The 20,470-nt window shown below is 37.9% G+C and overlaps 1 protein-coding gene across 1 annotated transcript; it reads left to right on the top strand.

Moving 5' to 3' along the window:
* Nucleotides 1–6,848: 6,848 nt before the first annotated feature.
* On the top strand, nt 6,849–18,839 carry LOC306767654 (estrogen receptor beta-like; the record flags this gene model as incomplete). The annotated part of the gene is made up of 3 exons (XM_079255728.1): nt 6,849–6,984; nt 17,391–18,202; nt 18,638–18,839. The coding sequence occupies exons 2-3, from the start codon at nt 17,820–17,822 to the stop codon at nt 18,837–18,839; spliced, it is 585 nt and encodes a 194-aa protein (XP_079111854.1). The 5' UTR covers nt 6,849–6,984; nt 17,391–17,819.
* Nucleotides 18,840–20,470: the final 1,631 nt, after the last annotated feature.

Genomic DNA, 20,470 nt, shown 5'->3' with positions numbered 1-20,470 from the left:
GTGAAAAGAAAGGGGGCTAAAACGGTCCCCTGTGGAGCCCCGGTGCTGCACTCCACAGTTCAGAAACACTTCTCCTCATCCTGACATATTGTGGTCTTGATGTTAGATAGTCCACAACCCAAGATGTCAGGGAGGGGGGCCACCCCCATATCTAAAAGTTTATCTTTCAGTACGGGAGGCCTGATGGTGTTAAAAGCATTGGAGAAGTTAAAGAACATGATCCTGACATAAGAACCAGTCACTTCCAGGTAGGCATATGCCTGGTGCAGCATGTAAAGAACTGCATCCTCAAGTCCTAAATGTTTCTGGTAGGCAAACTGGAGAGGGTCGAGATCCTCAGCAACCTGGATTCTTATGCGACGAAACAAGGAGCTGATTAAAGGTCTGTTAAAGCTACTGGTCTGTCGTCATTCAGCTAAACCGGTCGCCCCTTTTTGGGCACCGGTATGAGACACGATGTCTTCCACAGAACCGGGACATTTGTAATGACACTGCAGCTGCGTTTTGTTTGCTACATTTAAATAAAAAGACTCACCAAGTAAAATGCACATTTTCTACTAAAAAATAAAAACTTTAAGGTGGATAAAATGCATTTAGAATAACTTAGTCACTGATTTAGCAATGGTCAAACACTCACTAAAGCCCATGCAGTGCCTTTGGTTTTTATTTAATCAAGAATAATTTACCTAAGGCACAAAAGTAGAAACTAATTTCTGCAGACAGGTTTCTTTGTGCCGCTGCAGTGAAAGGATGAGTTAGGAAGTGACTGGGACTGGATCTCAGGGATGCTCATTAGTTATGTTCCTACATGACAATTCAGGGTTAAAAGCTCAATTTGAGGGCAAATTGCTCCTTCAGCTCCTCATGAACCAAATGATAGAAAGACCGACGAAGCCACAGTCACATCTGGTACAATTTGCACTCTGTAACCTGCAGAGCGCTCATCTAGGCTTGGCCAGAATGTAAAGACTGTAATCCATTACCTGGTACTGTCAAATGAGCTTCTGCTGCACTGATAGAGTTCACAGTCACAAAATGTAATCACTAAAATTGGATTTTGAGAGGTGAGAAATGAGTGCATCATAATTCTGAGTGATTATCTTGGCAGGTGTGGTAGTGGTCCATGACAGGGAAAGGTTTTTTTTTTTTCCTTCCTCCAAAGAAAATTGCAAGTGCTAGTGCACTTTTTTATCCCACACACACTCTGTACCTCTTACTCCTGGGAGAGCAGGTGTAGAGGGGGAATTGAATCTGGAGAAAGCATTCCAAGCACTACAACCACCATAATAAATCAGCCTTGTGCTTTATATTACATCTGCTTGGGCTTTTCTTCTTTTACATGAAATTTATAATAAACCACATGCAGAATGAAATTTATAATAAACCACATGCAGAAATCTTTCTGTTAGGAAGATTTTTTAGTTTATTGCCCACAATGCGCTACAGCCAAGGAGACTTCCAGATAAGAAGTTCAAACAAGTTCAAACTCAAATTTCCACCAGGAAGAAGTATAAGATGTAAATGTCTGTCTATACATACATATATATATATATATATATATATATATATATATATATATATATATATATACATATTATACATATATATATATATATATATACATACATACATACATATACACATATATATACACATATATATACACACATATATATATATACACATATATATACACACATATATACATATACACATATATATACACACATATATACACACATATATATATATATATATATATATATATATATATATATATATATATACACATAAAATGTGTCTAAAATGTGTTTTTTTTAAATACAGAAAATAATCAGAACTTAATGAATTGTCATTAAATGATTTTATTAAGCAAATCGTGAATCACTAAATTTGAAAATTGTTTGAAATTTTATATTTGAAAATATTTTTATGTAATAAATTAATCATGTGGCTCAAAACACTGTGATATGTAGGTCCTTTGTAAATACTTTTTCACATCTGATACTGACAATTCATATTAATATTGCAAGTTGTTTTCTGTCTTTTGTTTGTTATTATTGCCTAAAAATGATAAATCCTATTAAATGCTTCAATAAAATCTTAGTTGTAATGATGTTACATTGTATCCTGTCTTTGTACAGTTTTCAGTAAAGCTTGAAATTTGTTTATTTTCTTTGTGTTGATTTTTTTTCTCTCTGACTGAATAGCAAAGAATACAATTTATTTTAAGGTACGGTAAGTATTTGTTTAAGGAAAGCATAAGATACACATTTTATCTGGTTTTTTTTATTTTCCAGAAAGTAAATGGACTTGTACTTCTATAGTGCTCTTCTAGTCATACAGAACACTCTAAGTGCTTTACACTACTTGTCACATTCACACACACACACACACACACACCCCGATAGGCACATTGGGGGGCAGTTTTGGGTTCAGTGTCTTGCCCTAGGGCACTTTGGCATTTCAGGGGAAGCCTGGAATTGATCCCCCAACTTACCAGTTGAAGGACAACTGCTCTTCCTCCTGAGCTACAGCTGCCCAAAAAGAAAGCAGATATTTACTCGTTTATTGGGGGAAAAGAAAAACATGTCCTCATAAACAAATAAACAGGCAGGATAAAAGACACATTCTAGACATTGTTGGATCCAAAGCTGCAGAACCACCAGAAAGCTCAACATCTTCCTAACACAAGATTCACAGACTCTTAAACAGCTGGTAGATATTTTTAATATTATTTAAACCTACTGAAGTACCAAACAAGCAAAATAAAAATAAAGGCTTGTTTGAATTTGTTCAGGTTTTCCTTCCCAGATGTTGAGATGTACTTGTAAGCAGGACGTCCTTTGGACTGCTGTCTGGGCGAAACAATCCACAGGAGTGGTGACTTTATAATTACATTTAAATGCTTTCATTTTATTTTTTTCCATTTCCTTCATGCAGCAACCATTCTAACGACTTAGAAGATGGCAAAAAACATTGTGCTAGTCCAGTTTACTGAAGGAAATTCAGCTCCCAGAAAAAGGGGATTTAAAAACCACAAACAAGTTATTCTGAAATTCAGAAGAAAAGTCTGTGTCTAACCCACCCACACGTATCCGCACGTGTATTAGGAGATAATAAAAGGAAAATTAAATCAAATAAAAAATTTTTAGAGCTGAACTGCTTCCCACAGTCCAGAAACATGCATGTTTGGATCGATGGTGCCCCTAAGTTGTTTGTGGGAGTGAGAGTGATGTTTCTATGCCTGTGTTGGACCTGTGATGGACTGCTAACCTGTCCAGGTTGTACCCTTCCTCTTGTCCAGCAGCAGCTGGTTTATGCTCCAGCACCTTGCAACCCTGCACTGCAATGAATGGACATGGACAAGATATTCTCTGCTGATTAAAACACAGTCCAGCAAAATACATCAAATGTGCACATTTATGTTGGGTAAAACACCAAACATTGATTCAGTTCATTAAAAAAAAAAAAAAAAACAACAACAACAAAAAAAATCTATTAAAACTACATCTAATTATTGTCTTTTTATCTTTTTCATCAGTGTTTGCCAATGTTTGTGTGAATTCCTTGTTATATAAATAGAAGATGAGTTCATGAAGACGTTCCCTGGAACTTTTATTATGCAACAGCAATAAGTGAGCAACGTGTGTGTGCACATCATTGCGCACAAAATAATGAAGCCTCTGTGGCATTGTTTGTTTTCTGTGTTTCAAACTTGGCTTCAGATTCATCAGTGATTTCCTCTCTGGGCATTGTGTTAATGAGGCCAGACTTCCGTGCTGAGTGCAAGTATTTAATGTTGGACAAATCAAGACCCATATTCAGCCAAATATACCCTGCAAAGGACGGTGCATTGTTAAAAGAAACTGTAGCATAAGCAGACACTTAGTCCCAGTTACAGTGTTCTACCTACAAACCAGCTATTAGAAATGTGCTGGTCTTTATTTTGGAGTGGAAGAGGCGCTGCAAACCATCTTCTTGGTTCTTCTATAGCTTCAGTGACAGGGAAAATACTTTCTTTACACTTATCCTCTCCTGGTATAATAATAGGAAAGGATAGTCCCTCTGCAGCAACAAACTCAGGAAACTGAAAATAAATCCTGCATGTGTAAGATGTCAGGATATGAATATGAATTTGTCACATTAGAAATGTGACTTTAGTCCTTTAATGACAATAAAGACATCCAAACAAACAAACAAACAAACAAACAAACAAACAGTCAATCATGTCTCTAGAGGTTTCTGTATGGAACTGATAAAAGTTGACTGATTAGCTGCAGTTGGGATAAAAACTTGTACTGGGAGGCGATGACACATTAACCAGGAAGGTGTGGTTTATTCTGACGTCTTTGGTTTATGTCTGTCGAGTTCCCATTATTGGTGAGAAAGAAACGGAAACATTATGATTTCCTTCACAATAAAATCACAAAGCAAATTACAAGAGAATCGAATAAAAACTCAGCTTTACAGCTTTTTTCCTCTATTACTTTTTCTTATGACTATCATCTGCTGCTCAGGATTAGAAATGAGGTTTTTTTTTTCCTTAGATAGCTGATTATGGTTGATGATAAATTGAAAAAATGTGGATTTTTGGTTGATAATTGGACTAAAGTGAATTGTGACCACAAAGTGCCCTAAGATGCCTTTGTTATGAAGTGGTGCATAAAAATAAAACTGAATTGAATCATTTACTTGATTAATCATTTAATAAAGATAGTTTGGTGCCACGTGTGAAAAAGAAGACCATCACACCCTGCAGATTGATCATCCATCTGTGAGAAAATTAATCACTAAATTGTTGTTGCTGCTCAACTAGCTCTTCCAATTCAAAGGAAATTATACACCAAAGTCAAATGCTGGGCTAGTTTTGACCTATTGAACTTAATAATAAATAAACCTGACAATTAAATAAAAAGTAGAACATTTCGTGTGAGACCAAGGAAAGAAATTGTGTTCTTTGTATGCTATAAGAACAGCAGGGCTGCTGCAACAGATTAAACTACCTGTAAATCACTTGTTGTAAACCTGAGTAACCTGACCTGACTCAGTAACCTGAGTTACTGAAAAGATAACGCCTTCTGGTAAACTAATCTTTAGTTCTGTTTTCATTCTGATTTTACACATCAATTAACAACAAGAAACCTCAATAAGTAGCCAAAATATTACAGGACAAACCATTACTACAATGTCAACTGACAGGAAAATCAGAACTTCATGACCAAAAGCCTGGTACTGACAGAGGCTTCATCATTCTGACAAAACAGCTCAGACCAGTAAGGATGTGGGCAAAGATCATCAGTGGATTTGGGCTCAGGATCATTTTGGGCTCTGTGGGTTGTGGAGTAGAGTCTTTGTGAATTGGGCTGAACTGTTCAAAGTTCCAGTCAGATACCAGTCAGTTGGTGAATGGGTTTCAAAGCTCAAGCCTATGTTTAGCTGTTCTGCTGTTGTCCTCCTGGCTGCTGCCGTACGAAGCACTGTTGCCAGTTATTGGAGGCTATTATTAGATTATTGCATTATAACAAGACAAGGTAAATAATACAGTAATTGCCTTTGGTTTATTATATATATATATATATATATGCATGTAGTAAGTCTGATTTGTTTCCGGTGAGGGTTGGACTCCGCCAAGGCTGCCCTTTATCGCCGATTCTGTTCATAACTTATATGGACAGAATTTCTAGGTGCAGCCGAGGTGTTGAGGGGATCCGGCTTGGTGACCTCAGGATTGGGTCCCTGCTTTTTGCAGATGACGTGGTCCTGTTGGCTTCATCTGGTCGTGATCTCCAACTCTCACTTGAGCGATTTGTGGCCGAGTGTGAAGCGGCTGGGATGGGAATCAGCACCTCCAAATCTGAGACCATAGGGTGGATTGCCCTCTCCGGGTCGGGAGTGAGGTCCTGCCTCAAGTGGAGGAGTTTAAATATCTCGGGGTCTTGTTCAAGAGTGAGGGAAGAATGGAGCGTGAGATTGACAGACAGATGGTGCAGCGTCTGCAGTAATGCGGACTCTGTGCCGGTCTGTCGTGGTGAAGAAGGAGCTGAGCCAGAAAGCAAAGCTCTCGATTTACCAGTCGTTCTATGTTCCTACCCTCACCTATGGTCATGAACTGTGGGTCAAGACCAAAAGAACGAGATCTTGTATACAGGCGGCTGAAATGGGTTTCCTCCGCAGGGTGGCCGGGCTCTCCCTTAGAGATAGGGTGAGGAGCTCGGTCATCCAGGAGGGGCTCAGAGTAGAGCCGCTGCTCCTCCACATCGAGAGGAACCAGTTGAGGTGGCTCGGGCATCTGGTTAGGATGCCTCCTGGACGCCTCCCTGGTGAGGTGTTCCAGGCACGTCCCTCTGGGAGGAGACCCCAGGATTATATCTCTTGGCTGGCCTTGGAACGCCTTGGAATCACCCCTGCAGAGTTGGCAAATATGGCTGGGGAGAGGGAAGTCTGGGTTTTCCTGCTTAGGCTGCTGCCCCTGCGACCCGACCCCAGATAAGCGGCAGAAGATGGATGGATGGATGGATATATATGCATGCTGCGTGTTTTACAAACAAAATATAAAGCGTATACTTAAATGAAAAATCCATCATTTAAAAAATAATTACATAGAATTATATAAATTTTTTTATGTTGTGGTGGAGACTTTGGTATGTAAAACGTCTAAACTACTTCGGTGCAATAAATGTTATCATTGGGGATTTTCCTGTTGAAATTAGCTGAAACGGAATCGTTTTATTTTGAAAGAGTAAACCGGATGTGGGCGCCTCACTTCGTGTGGCTTGGCACCGTTTATTTCCCCTTAACAGCTGATCTCTGAGCTGAAACTCGTCCTTTATTTTATCAGCTCGGTGTGACAGACTGAGCTTCAGTCGTCGCTCGGACTTTCTGCGGGTCGCGGCTGCGTGACGCGCGCGGTGTTTCTCCGCGTGGACTCCCTTCTGTCCAGCTGACAACTTTCTGCTGCAGCTGCTGCTTCAGGAGCAACAGGTAGGTCCAGTCCCACGTTCACCAAGTGATCCGGGTTACGGCCAGAGACTTGCGCTTTATTTAAAAGTCTGAACTGTGACGGATTTGAAGCTTTTAGGTCAAACATTCAGGCTTCACGCTGAAGGCCTGCAGATCGGATCAGATCCGGCCTGTGAGACAGGTAGCAGAGCAAACTCCAGCAAAATAAACATGCTGTTAAATCACTGGGCCTTTTAGAGCATCTGAATTTAAGTATCCCTTAAAACCCATTTACATTATGCTGAGTTGTAGAATTTCTGTGTGCAAAAATAACGCAGTAAATTTCCTTTTATCCTTGTTTTCTCTGTGGATCATTGATCGTTCTTGTGTGTCTCTAGGAATAAATTCCTGGTGCGTTTTGAGAATCTTGTTTTTGAAATGGAAACAAGTTTCATGTGAACACTTCAAAAAGCACTTATCATGTGTAAACAAGCGGCTGCTATCAAGCCAGCTGTTGGGATAAGACAGAGCTTCCTTCTGCCTCTGTCAATCATCCATCTTACTGATTAACTAGTTGCTTCTGACATTTCTGGAGGTTCATGATATAAGCAGTGATTTGAGGTGTCGATGCAGGAATTTAACTGTGTTTTCTAAATGATGTTCAATGCTGCATTAAGGTAATTTAAGAGTCCTTTTTGTTGCAGTTTATTCTTTGGTTTAAGGCATTCCTGTTTCTTTAATGATTGATTAGGGGGTAAAAAGGCATGTATAGTAAAAATATGAGGTATTTCTGTTTCTATTTTATAAATAATTGTAAACTGACTAAGTGTTTTTATGTTCTTTAAAGTTTCCCACGTTGAACTTGTTCTGCTGGAAAACAAGAATTTATTTCTTTTGTCTTTCATGGACGAGCTAATTCAAAATAACCACAACAATTATCATTAAATGATTATGAAAATCATCTGAAAATCAGACATGAGAGAAGATGTGCAGAGATGTGGCACCGAGGTAGATCAGCCGTCTGCCTGTTGGAAAGTCTGTTGATTCCTCTGTCCACATGTTAAAATCAACCCGCATTTCCACAGATTTTTGTCAGGCTGTGTATGAAAAGGGAAAACTTAAAAGCACTTTGTGCTTGAATTTGTGTAACTGGTGAATTTGGCTTGTAGAATATTTACCATACTTTATGGTTGTAGCTATAACTCTATATTTCCTTTATAGTCTATTCACAACAGACAGTTTAGTTACATTGGTACTTTCTTCCTTTCAAAAACAGAGGAAATTCACATCACAGCAGCAGGAAGGGCGATGCAGTAATTCTCATAAGCTATATTAGATAAATAAATATATAACACATACATTTAAATGAATCATAAAATAGCATAAAATATTAGATATGATCTGCATGGACCTGTTGCATCAAAGCACAGTAATTCCTCTGAATAGCACTGAAGATGAACAGTAGAGTAAAAATACCAAAGTAAAGCACAAATAGTTGTAAACTTGCTTCAGTATTTCAATAAATGTAATTTTTTTTCCTCCACTGCTGTTCAGCATGGAGGAAAGAAGGTGATGTTTACTCTTTCCTAAGTGTACACTTAGAGCTGCTTTAGGTCATGATCTGTAGTTCTCTCAGATTTTCTTGATGCACAAATACAGAATCTTAAGTTTTATTTGCTGCCTGTGAAGGGCCACTTCCAGGAGAGAAACCGATAACATAAACAAGACAGTAGTGCTTGTGAAGAAAAGTCATTTTTCTGCTGTTTTTCTTTCAGTTGAGTTACCAGGGTGAGAATGTTTCTCTCCACTGTTTCTGATATTTGAACGAGGCAGATTTGATCCAGATCACTTGTCTGTTGTGCGCCGCTGCTCCAGCTGTGGTCGTTGTTCCTGCCTTTTAGAACTACAAGTGCTGAAAAGGGTCAACCACAAGCCTCATCTCAGAATCTTGTAATGCCAAGATTTGTGTTGGTTTTGAGTGAATAAAATTGACAATGATTTCAGAGATTTGCCCCCCTGGGTGTGTAAAAGAAACCATTAAAGCAGTTTGTGTGATGCTGCATGAACCATCACCAACCGTGGTCTTCATGACAAGTTGGATGAGCTCCCGTCTGCGGGATTGTACCCGCAAATCTGAGACCAAATAAATGCAAAAGGCTTTGCAGCTGCGTTGGAGCTGGAAAACTCAAAGCAATGCTTTTATTTATCTATTTTTTTCACATTGTTTGGCTCTGTCCTCCCCTCCCATCCTCAATTCTGCACCCTTACTGTATAAGATGGACGATTTCTTTCCGTTCAGCTGCTTTTCATCTGCTTCCGCATGAGGAGGCGGGGAGATCTGACGATGGGAAAACTGCACGGCCTTGAACTTTAGTGTGATCCAACTAATGGCCAGAAACTGTTCTTTCTTGTTGCTACTGATTTGACTCCATTAAGCTTTGATTCTATGTAGGGTATAGACTGCATGCTTGACGTGAGGATGTTTGTCCAGCACTAATGTACTAAACTCTGATTCATCAGGGTGTCCGAATTGTCCTTTTTTTTTTTTTTAAAATATCCACATTTTTTTGTTTGTGTGTTTTTTTCTGTTTTTTCAAAATTATTTTTATTTTTAAATATTGAGTTAATCATAAATAGGATTCTGCATTATGATCCCAATTATTGTCAACGATCATGTCCTCGGTGATCACCGACATGCCAGAAGACATGCAAAACCACCAAACACAATGAAATAGTTTGCGCACGCTGTTCATAAAGTTTCTTACTGAGTCAAATCGAAACGTCATTTGTTGTGGCCTGAAGTGTCTAAAAGATTAAGTTACTGTCACTTAAACACAATAAACCTGAAGAAACAAAGTATTGTTTCCTTTGTAGAGGATTTTCTCTGAACTCTAGATAATTGAGACATACTGCACTTGTTTCTTTGAGATAAGATAAATCACCTGTAAATTTGAGATTTTTTTTGTTCTTAACGTTGCTGCATCTTTAATAATGGAAGACTTTAAAAAAAAACAAAAAGAGAGACCTAAAACTTTATAGTCCAGCTATTATTATCAATTATTTCTTCATTCAAAAGTGGTCTGTGGGTTGATATTAGCGGCAGGATGAGCATAATTGTGCAGGAGAAGGGAGGTTTTCTCCCACAGTGATTTGCCAGCTTCTGCCGAGCATGACAATGAGGTAGCCTGAATGCAAGGTCAAAGCTTCAAACAAAAACTCATTCACATCTGTTTTTATTGTCCAAGGCTGTAATTTAAAAGACCAAATCCTTGTAACAAACTTTTTTAAAGTAACTTTTTTTTTTTGTCTTAGAGGAAAATTATCGTCTGCAGACACAAGGTCACTGGAGACATGTGAACAGGCATTTGTCTCCATCCTTATATTATCAAAGATTTCATTTAGCATTGTTTTACCTGGGTTTTATGTTGAAATTCTATCTGTTATGCTGTAATTTTTCTTTTTAATCATCAATCATTCTCCACGTATCAGTGGAAACAGATGAGCCAGCAGGCAGTGTAATTAAACTTCAAACGGAGAATACCTTAAACTCTTTGATTTCCTGGCTTTTCATCAGCCCACATGTTGGGAAGGAAATGATAAACCTACTGAAGATTGCTGTAAAACCATTCCTCCCAGGGTTGGTAAGCTTTACAGGCTGCTGTTAATATTTGTAGAACATCAGGATCGGTGCAGTTGGAAGATTTAAAGTTGTAAAAAAAAAAAAAAAATCATCTAAATATTCACATTGAAATAAAAGAATACTTTTTATGCAACATCATTAAATATTAAGATTTATATCATGAGTGAGAATTTTAATGCCTTTTTTTTTTTTCTTTTTTTGTTGTATATACATACACGTAGTTCAATAAGTTAAATCACTGTTGCATCACTCCATCTCCATCCTTATATTATCAAAGATTTCATTTAGCATTGTTTTACCTGGGTTATGGGCGTTACCATAGCAATGCATTAACTGGGTCAGATCAACTGGCTTTTGACAGATAAATGAGATAAACATGCTGTAGCTTGACAACAGTAGTTTAGCATAAAAACTAGATCGAGGCCAACATAAACTAGTTCCTTTACTTTAGCATATTTAACATGTTGTGAAAGTAAGGATTAAACAACGAGGAGCCGTGCATTAGACGGTTATAATGCCCAACACGCCGTGCATTATAACCATCTAATGCACGGATCCGAGTTGTTTAATCCGCTTACACCATGGTCCCACATTATAAACATTTTATAACAAGTTTGTTGTTTTGTTTTTCTTTTTGCAACACTTGCTAAATATGCTCAAGTGTAGGAACTATTTCATGTTGACCTCGATGTACTTTTTATGCTAAACGCTCGTTTCTCTCATTCACCTGTTAAAACACAGCTTATCTGAATTAGCTGATTATTGCGTTGCTATGGTGACGCCCCATAAAGAAGGGATATTACAGTGATTTAACTCGCCGAACAACGTGTGCGTTTATACTAAAATATTGCACACCAGTTGTCATTAGAATTATCACTGACCATGGCATAAAGAAGAAATAAACATTAGTTATAAAATATTTCCTGTGTGGAACCGTGGTATAAACAGATTAAACAACTTGCACTTTGTTTAATCCTTATGTGACTTCCTGGTAATAAATATTCATGGTACTGAACTCCGGTGCATTAAAGACTGCATCATACACACTGCCTGGCCAATAAAAAAGTAACCACTAGAACAAAAAGTAAAAGGTCACTCACTGATATTTTGTTAGAATGCTGTAAGGTTTTAACCTTAGGGAGTGCAGAATGGCGACGTCCCCTCAGGTGCACAGCCAAAGGAAGAAGAGGAGGAAGAACCACGGGACTCCAAAATTGGCAGAGCTCGGTTTCTTTTTACTTAGATTTCTTTTCAGTTTCACATGCACAGACACCTTTCCCCCTTTTGTTTTTTCAATTCACATTCCTCCACCAGTATATATAGGTGAGAACCATATTCATTAATGCCCAACACAGGGGCGTTGTCACAAGTATAAATCTTAAAAACATACAATACAGCTTAACTCTAAACACCACTAGAAAAAGACTAAGTTACCTCACACCTTATCCTTTTACTTTAATAATCAAAACAAGAAATACTAATCAACACAAATAAAGATTAACTACTTCTTCCCCAATCTCCCCCCCCTCTCCTCAGGCCATTTGGTTTGTGCCAACCAACTAATTAAGCACACCAGGCCCTTGTCAGCAACATTCATGGGCGCGCCTCCATGACACTGCTGATCTCCAAGATCACCTCAGAGAGAGAGAGAGAGAGGTTAGAAGCCAACCAAAACATATACAGAAAACAAACCAAATTAATGCATCGTTCAACTAAATAGGATCCATCTTTAGTGAACAAATACATCAACAGAAACAAAGAAATAAAGGGATATGTACATGTCCGAGTGACAAAACAGCACCTGATTAGTGAGGGGATGCCTGCATCTTCCTCACAAATGCCTTTAGCTTTAACAGCAGCATTCACTGCGGTGGTGTTTCAGTAAACCTTTGTGTGCTAACATCCAGTGCAGCATTAATTTTCCACCACGGTCTTGAATCAGTGATGGGAAAGTCCAACTATGGCTCAAAGCAGCACATTGCAGAGATTCTCAATGAGGTTCAGATGTGGTTGGTGTGGTGGCCCATCCATCTGAGAAAATGACATTTCATGCTTCCTGAACCACTCTTTAACAATCTGAGCCCCATGAATCTCGGCATTGTCATCTTGGAATATCGCTGAGCCATCAGGGAAGAAAAAAATCCATTGATTGAATAATGTGATCATTCAGTACATTTAGGTATCAGCTGACTTCATTCTTTTGACTCAAAGTTGCTGAACTCCTCCACAGGCTTATACACCAGGCATGATGGTTGCATCAATTCATCCATCACTCGTCCTGTTCTGAGACTCCCAAACTAAAAGTATTGTTTTGGGTTAAAAAATGTGTTGAGGGAAGATCCTAAGCTATGCTTAACAATGAATGTGGTATTAATTGAACAAGTGTCAAATGTGAATCTATTGGGGGTAATTGTGGATGGTCAAATGATGTGGAATTGTCAAGTTGGTGAGATACTGGAGAAAACGGGGAGAGGTGTGGCTGTGATTTAACTTTGCAGGAAATTTATGTAGTCATCTTATTAAATTACTGATACATCACTAGTCTGGCCATATTTAGACTATAGTTCAGTGATTTGGTCTAGAACAACAAAACGTAACCTTGATAGGCTGCAGGTCGCTCAGAACAAAGCTGTAAGATTAGTTCTGCATTGTCCTTATCAGACCAGTGTTGGTGTAATGTTGTGGTTAAGTGTAGAAAGTTGGATGCAATGTTTACTGATGTGTTAAATTAAAAAATAAAAATAAAAAAATGGTTATGACGGGGAAGCTGGAGCCTATCCCAGCTGGCTTTGGGCGACAGGCAGGGTACACCCTGGACAGCTCGCCAGTCCATCGCAGGGCCACACAGAGACAAACAGCCACTCACACTCACTCCTATGGGCAATTTAGAGTAACCAATTAACCTAACATGCATGTGTTTGGATGGTGGAAGGAACCCTGAATTGGATTAAGCGGTTCAGAAAATGAATGAATGAAATGGTTATGACCAAAACACCAGAAATATTTGCATAGAAGATGGATTTTTCTCAGACATACACAATCACTTTACAAGGCAGATGTCAGCAAATGGTTTCATTTGTTGCTTTTCTGTAGAACTAGTCTAAAACAGAAGACAGTAAGTGACAGGGCAATGGTGGCATGTAATACATTACCAGATTTTTTTTTTCTTTTTAATTTTAGAAAACAATATGGTGAGCTTTGAAAAGAAGCAAAAATTATTTTTGTGGATTTGGCAAAAATAACAATTTTAAAACCATTTTTTTGTGTGTTGGCTGTAATGTGTGGAACTAGGAGCAAGTGTTCTTGTGTTTGGTTTATGTGTTGTTGTTGTTGTTGGGTGCATGTTTATGTATTTATAAGCAAATGATGTAATAAGTTGTGGAGACCCCAGGAAGAGTAGCTGCTCTGATTTGGCAGGAGCTCATGGGGATCTGATTAAATAAACTAAATTAAACTAAACTAAACCAAACCACACTGGAACGGGCTAAAACTGGACTCCTTAGACCACATGATCATCCATCCCTCTAAAGTCCAGTCTTTATGCTCCCCAGCAACGGTTAGTCTTACAAGTTAGTGGTTTTCTTATGGCTACACAGCTGTTCAGTCCTAATTCTTTGACTTCCCTTCATATTGTGCATGTGGAAGTGCTCTTTCACATTTAAACATAGCCCTGAGTTCTACTGTTGTTTTTCTGCAATTTGATTTCAAACATTGAGGTGGTTCCTGATCTCGATCATTCAGGATTATTTCCCGCATTGCTCCCTGGAATACGATGGTTCCCAACTCTCCTTCCAGTTTTAATAAAACATTGAACACTTCTGAACTGTATTTTTTAGGAATTAATCAATCAGGCAAATTTAAGAATTGTTCAGAGATTTAGCTATTAAGCCATTTGCATGAATGTCTCCAGCTATTTATTATTCTCTGCCTATTTCTAGTTTTTATGTTTGACTTTATTTCTACATAAAATCAGAAAGAATTATCAATTAACTTCGTTTTATCTCATCGATAGAGACCACGCACATGTGAAGATGCTAAAAAGGCTCAGCGATGCTGTGATGTCAGTGTTCAGACTTAAAGCTGTAGATAGAAAATAATTTCACATTAATGTAGAAATGTATCAAACTGCATAAAAGTGTAATAAACCTAATGAGTGTTTTTATTTTTCATAATTTGTTTTATTTAGCTGAAAAAGAAATAGTTCAAGATACTCAGGCTTGAGATGACTGCATGTGAGCATGTTTTCACAGCGGTTCAAGAAAATTTAGTTTAATTTCCCATGATTAAAATGAGAATTCATGATTGTACTTTGGCATCAAAACCATTAATGCTGACTTGCAGGTTTCAGAGTTTAGTTATTGTTTATTTTCACCATTGCTTGTTTCAGCGCTCTGCACCACGTCAGATACTTTTACAGATTCTTGACTTTTTTTTTGCCTAAAAAAACCAAAGCTTCTCTTAACTATTTACCAAGATTAATGGTTCCACATCTCCTAAAAGTAAGCCGATGACTCGCAGTGGGTCATTGTGTGCCAGCTTTGACTGAACAGACTCCTGCCATGCAGGACGGATTAACTCTGCTGTATCAGATTGTTATAAGAGTAAACTAACATGACCTAACACTGCACAAGGGTTTGGTATGTAAATGTTCTCTACATTCATTGATTTACCATCTGTCTGTGTTCTGGACATCATAAATCCCGTTCCCTATTTCCTCTCGTTTTTTTGTTGTTTTCTTTTAAAAGAAAAATGTAGCGCTGCACTCGGAGGAAGGCATCACAGTCGCCTGACTGTTGCCAAGGACACTCAGACTAATGCAGTTTTTTCTTATTCTACTATTGTTTTTAATCTTGTTTGTAACTGAAAATGGTAGCGAACATATTCAGTGCTGAAAGTAGGAAGTTTTATTGGTGGTTTGGTTGATAAATGGTACATTTATATTTGATCTAAACACCTGTTTAAATGGAAGAACTTCTCGGAGAGGCGGGGGTCACTGACTTGTGATACGCTGTATGCAGGTAGTTTTAACAGTTTCACTGGATTCATCAAACATGTAAAAACTACAATGCAAAGCAGTATAAATAATTAGTTTATGTATTTAAGTATTTTTCTAGTATGTTTTCCCTGCTTGCCTCCTTTTTTTGTTTTTTTTTGAAAACCTATTTCTTTTTGTTGAAACACGCATTTATTTACTTTCTAGGCTGTTACAAAAGAGGGGAATTCATGTTTTAATCTGTTTGTTGGCAATTCTACATTTTATATTTATGTTTCCTTTTCATTATTTTGTATCATCCGAGAGAGGATGGGATAAAAAAAAAAATTTAAAAAAAAGATAATAAAACATGAAATGGTTTCAGTGCTATCTAAACATAATTTTAAAACATTTTCTAATATTAAAAAGTAACATAAACCAGCTTTTGATTTAGAAGTAATAGTTAATTATTATAAATTTAATTTTAATTTGACTGCTAGAAGATTGGCTCCCAAGTATGTTCCTGACATTTTATATAATTAAATTGTCTGCCTAAACTTTTTTTTTGTTTGTTTTACTTTAACACTAAGTTTAAAGTAAGGTGAGCATTTTTATTATTTTTATTTTCTTTTATTCAATTGATTAGTTTTTTTGTTTTTTATTTCTTGTCTATAATTTATTTCAAATAAATTTTTATTTTATTAAATATTTATTTACACAAATGTTGCACTTCTACTTAATTTGTGATTTATTATTATATTTATTTTTATTATAGACTTGGTTTTTTTGGGGGGTTTTTTTTTTTTAAAAATTTTTTAACCTGTTTATTTTGGAGATACATTGATGCACTTGGGTAATGGTCTTATGAGAGCACCATTAATGCTGAACAAGAGATTAAATTAACATACTGACATGTATATTTTTATTTGTCCTTATTGACCTTATCTAATTGGACTTATTGGCTTCACACAGATGATGTCTGTAATTTAAACATTTTAAATATCACTTTATTTGACCTTATTTCAACCTCAGTTCATTTAAATGGTTAGCTGTGGTCCAGACAAGATGGCAACCTTTGATGCTCTGTAAGCTTCTTATTTTCACGCAGCTTTAACATACATTTGTTGTTGGTTTAGTGATCTGGGTTTCCACACAACCATTTGTTTTCATGACAGAATCGTGCCCATTTTTCGAAAACACCACAAGAAGGCCTGAAGATTAAAGGCATCCATAGCTGATTTTTGTCTGAGTCTCTAACTTCCAGATGTGTCTCCAGATTCTCTGAATCCGCCAGTATTTTGTATTTTAGATGGTTGGATATTCAGTTGCTACAATTATACCTTAAAAACATTTAGAAATTACTACACAACTTTTGTGAGTCATTTTTTTCACATTTATAAAACTTGTGTGCAGCTTTACTCCTCAGAGGCTTTGCCTCTCTAAGTGCTCTTTTTATACTTTTATTACAGTTTTTTTTTTTTTATTTAACTTGATGCAACACATTCCTCCAGATGTTTCTTATATGTACCACATACTTTTCCAGTCGTTTGTTTCCCTGTTTTAACTTTGGGATTTATTGCTGCCTTTCACTTTAAACATCTGCTTTTTTGTTTTGTTGTGAATGACATATTGCTTTGGCATTTGCAAAATATGATTTTTTTCATTCCATTTTTATTTACGATCCATTTTGAATTGTCTTCCAACCTTTTTGGAACTGGATTTGTACAATCGTGTTAAATCTTACAACATACCTGATGTCACTTAAGAAAAATGTAGCTTTGCAGCTCATGCCCAGCACTTTAGTAGTAAGATTTTGCTTTTCTCTTTTTCATCCAGGTGGAAATCTCCCACAGATCTTGTACTGGGAAAAATGTGCCGCCATTCTTTGAGTAAGACATGGCTGGAATGAGACTGGAAGCTGGACATCCCTCTCCTCTGTTTTAAACAAACCCTTCTCTGGGGTTCACTGTCATGTGGAATGATTGTGATGTGTTGCAACACTGATATATTACAAAAAAAAAAAATAGTCAAAACAAACTAAAAGACTTTTAATTTGTTTAGGAAATCACCATGTAAGTTCATAAGGAGCGTTAAACTCTCCCAGTTTGTGGATGTGGATCTGGTGTCCTTTTTTTCCAGGCAAAACTCCAGTGCTTGTAGATGATGAAAGTACTGCAGTAGACTCGACACCGGGGGATAATATAACGGTCTTAAGCTCCCTGTCCCTGCAGATGATGTAGTAATTGTAGTGATACTGTTGCTGCGATGGCATCTGCCTCATCTCCAGAGAAGCATCAACCCCTCCTGCAACTCCAGGAGGTGGACTCCAGTAGAGTTGGCAGGACTCCAGTTCTCAACTCCTCCTCCCCTGGTCTGTCACATGAAACCAGTCAGCCCATCTGCATCCCTGCCCCATACACGGACATCGGCCACGACTTCACCAGCCTACCCTTCTATAGTCCCACTATCTTCAGCTATGCTGGTCCCAGCATTTCAGAGTGTCCCACTGTCCACCAGTCTCTAAGTGCGTCTTTATTCTGGCCCAGCCATGGCCATGTGGGAGCACCCATACCCCTGCACCGCTCTCAGACCCGGCCCCAGCACAGCCAGCCACATCAAAGCCCATGGGATGGCATTTTACCAAGCAGGTAGGATGATGCATAATTTCCTGATGTAGGTGTGGTGCAGGAACGATGACCTAAGGCCACAAACATCAGTAAGGCAGCTATAACTTGGGTTTAGGCAAAGTATCATGGAAGCATCATCATCTTTTAACATGACTGTCAAATATTAGTTGTCTATAAAAATGAACAGAAATGTAACTTTCTATGTGCAATACTAAACTTTGGTGTTCCTAATACTATAGATATGGCTTTAAAGTTATAAACTTTTAGTTTTTAAGAAATAATCTTCATGTACTTAAATGTAAGTGCTTAACAGAAGCTGCAGTATAATCTGTACTTACACTGTTCATATGGCCACTGCTTCCTAATATTCATTAGTTTTTGGCTCATTCTTAGTTCTTTATCCATTGTTTGCTTGTGTTGTTTTGGGGGCAAATCATGACTAAAAGTATCTGTTAGTAAGAGTGTGAGGAGGCGCTCCCAGGAGAACGAGGAGAGTGTTGTATCATCAGGCGGAAAGGCAGACCTCCACTACTGTGCAGTGTGTCATGACTACGCTTCAGGCTACCACTACGGAGTGTGGTCGTGTGAAGGCTGTAAGGCCTTCTTCAAGAGGAGCATCCAAGGTGAGACACAAAACCATACGGGATCTTTTGATTAGATGGTTGACATATATGAGTTTGTTTTACTGTTAAACTTTGAGCTGTTCAGCACTGCCATCCACACCTACATGTGCTTCATTCAAAACTCATCCAGTTAAAAGGTTAAAAATCTACTGATTTTGATAAATAATTGTTTCCATTCACAAGGGAGGTTTTACTTTTAAAATATGGCAAATGGATAGAAAGTTCAGTTGGAAATGCATTTGGTAGCAACCTAATCTTTTTTTAAAAACCAGTTGTCCAAACTTTACTTCAGCATTTCCTCTGGAGAGATATCTTTTTCTTTTTGAAGCTTGATTTTTTTTTTTTATTTTTTTTTTTTTAACACATGCTTGCTTGCAGTGTTGTGCAAGTTCATGCTTCCCATGAACTGGTTTAAAGTTCAGTGCATTCAGTTTGAAATTAGTTCATGTTCATAGTTCACTATTTCTGGTTTGAACTAGTTCAAAGTTCAGTTTTAAGCTAGAACTGAGAATGAAAGACTGAACTTTGGGAACTTGTAACTAGACAATTAGCCAGTTTCTGGAAGTTACACCCTTAAAGGCTGAAGGCAGTGAGATGTGGGTCATTTGGGGTTCTTGGCCTTGCCCTTGGCTTTATTTAAAAGGCAAGGACTTGCAGAGGTTCTTTCAAACTGAATGAATGCTTCATCTCCAAAGTTAGAAGTTGATGCTGATGCTCTAATTTGGTTTTTAGGTGCAGGCAGACATAGGTTGCATAGAGAAATGTTAAATTTTTACTATTTGAATCTGCTGTAGATGGGTATATAATATACCCATCAGCTTGTAACTTAAAAATAAGGCCAATAAATGGGTAAAGAAATTGTAATGTCTAGGTGGAGGGCTGTACTCTCACAGTGCTTCTAGTGTTTACATTTTTGACAATTATCACAATTAATACAGTAGTATTCACGTGAATATGGCAAATTTTTTTGTCATATTTACATGTTGGGCTGCACGGTGGCATAGGGGTGACATTCATTAGATAGGTCTTAAAACTTTAAGGAAATTTTAATTTGCTTATATAGTGAAATTGCAATTTAGCCACAATGTGTTTTCAACTCTAACTAGCAAGTATTAGCATGCTGCTGTGCTAAACTGAGGTTGTGGACATGCTGTAATGTTGCTAGCATTAAGCTCAAACCATGGCTTTGTTTGGTTCAACAAGCTCCCAGACACAAATAGCTGTGTGGAAATGTCATTGGGCCATTAGATCTTGAATTATCACTGTATGGACACCATAGACTGTATATAGGGATGGACGTAGCCTCCATGACGTCACCCATAGGTTTTTAAAAAGCTGAATTGAAGCTCGTTGGGCGGTTCCTACCATCGCCATCTTGGCAGGGGCATGCATGTTGTCTCACCCGGAAAATACAGATATGGGCAAAGAGGTGGAACTGAGAGGGGGGCTGTGACCGTCATGGTGGATGATTGACATCGAGCGAACTTTGTGCTTTCTGTAGCTAAGAGCTAACCGAGCTAACCCAGAGATAACAGGTGCCTAACCAGCTAACAGAGGTAAGCGAGCTAAAGCTAAGTCATGTTGTTAACCGGCTAAAAACCGCAGTTGTTCTACGTTCTTCTGACTTGAAGCCGGAGATCGGTACCTATCAATCAAAAGGACATGC

Source organism: Telmatherina bonti, assembly GCF_933228915.1.
Source record: "Telmatherina bonti genome assembly, chromosome: 16".
NCBI lineage: Eukaryota > Metazoa > Chordata > Actinopteri > Atheriniformes > Telmatherinidae > Telmatherina > Telmatherina bonti.
This window is presented reverse-complemented; position numbering and strand designations above follow the sequence as displayed.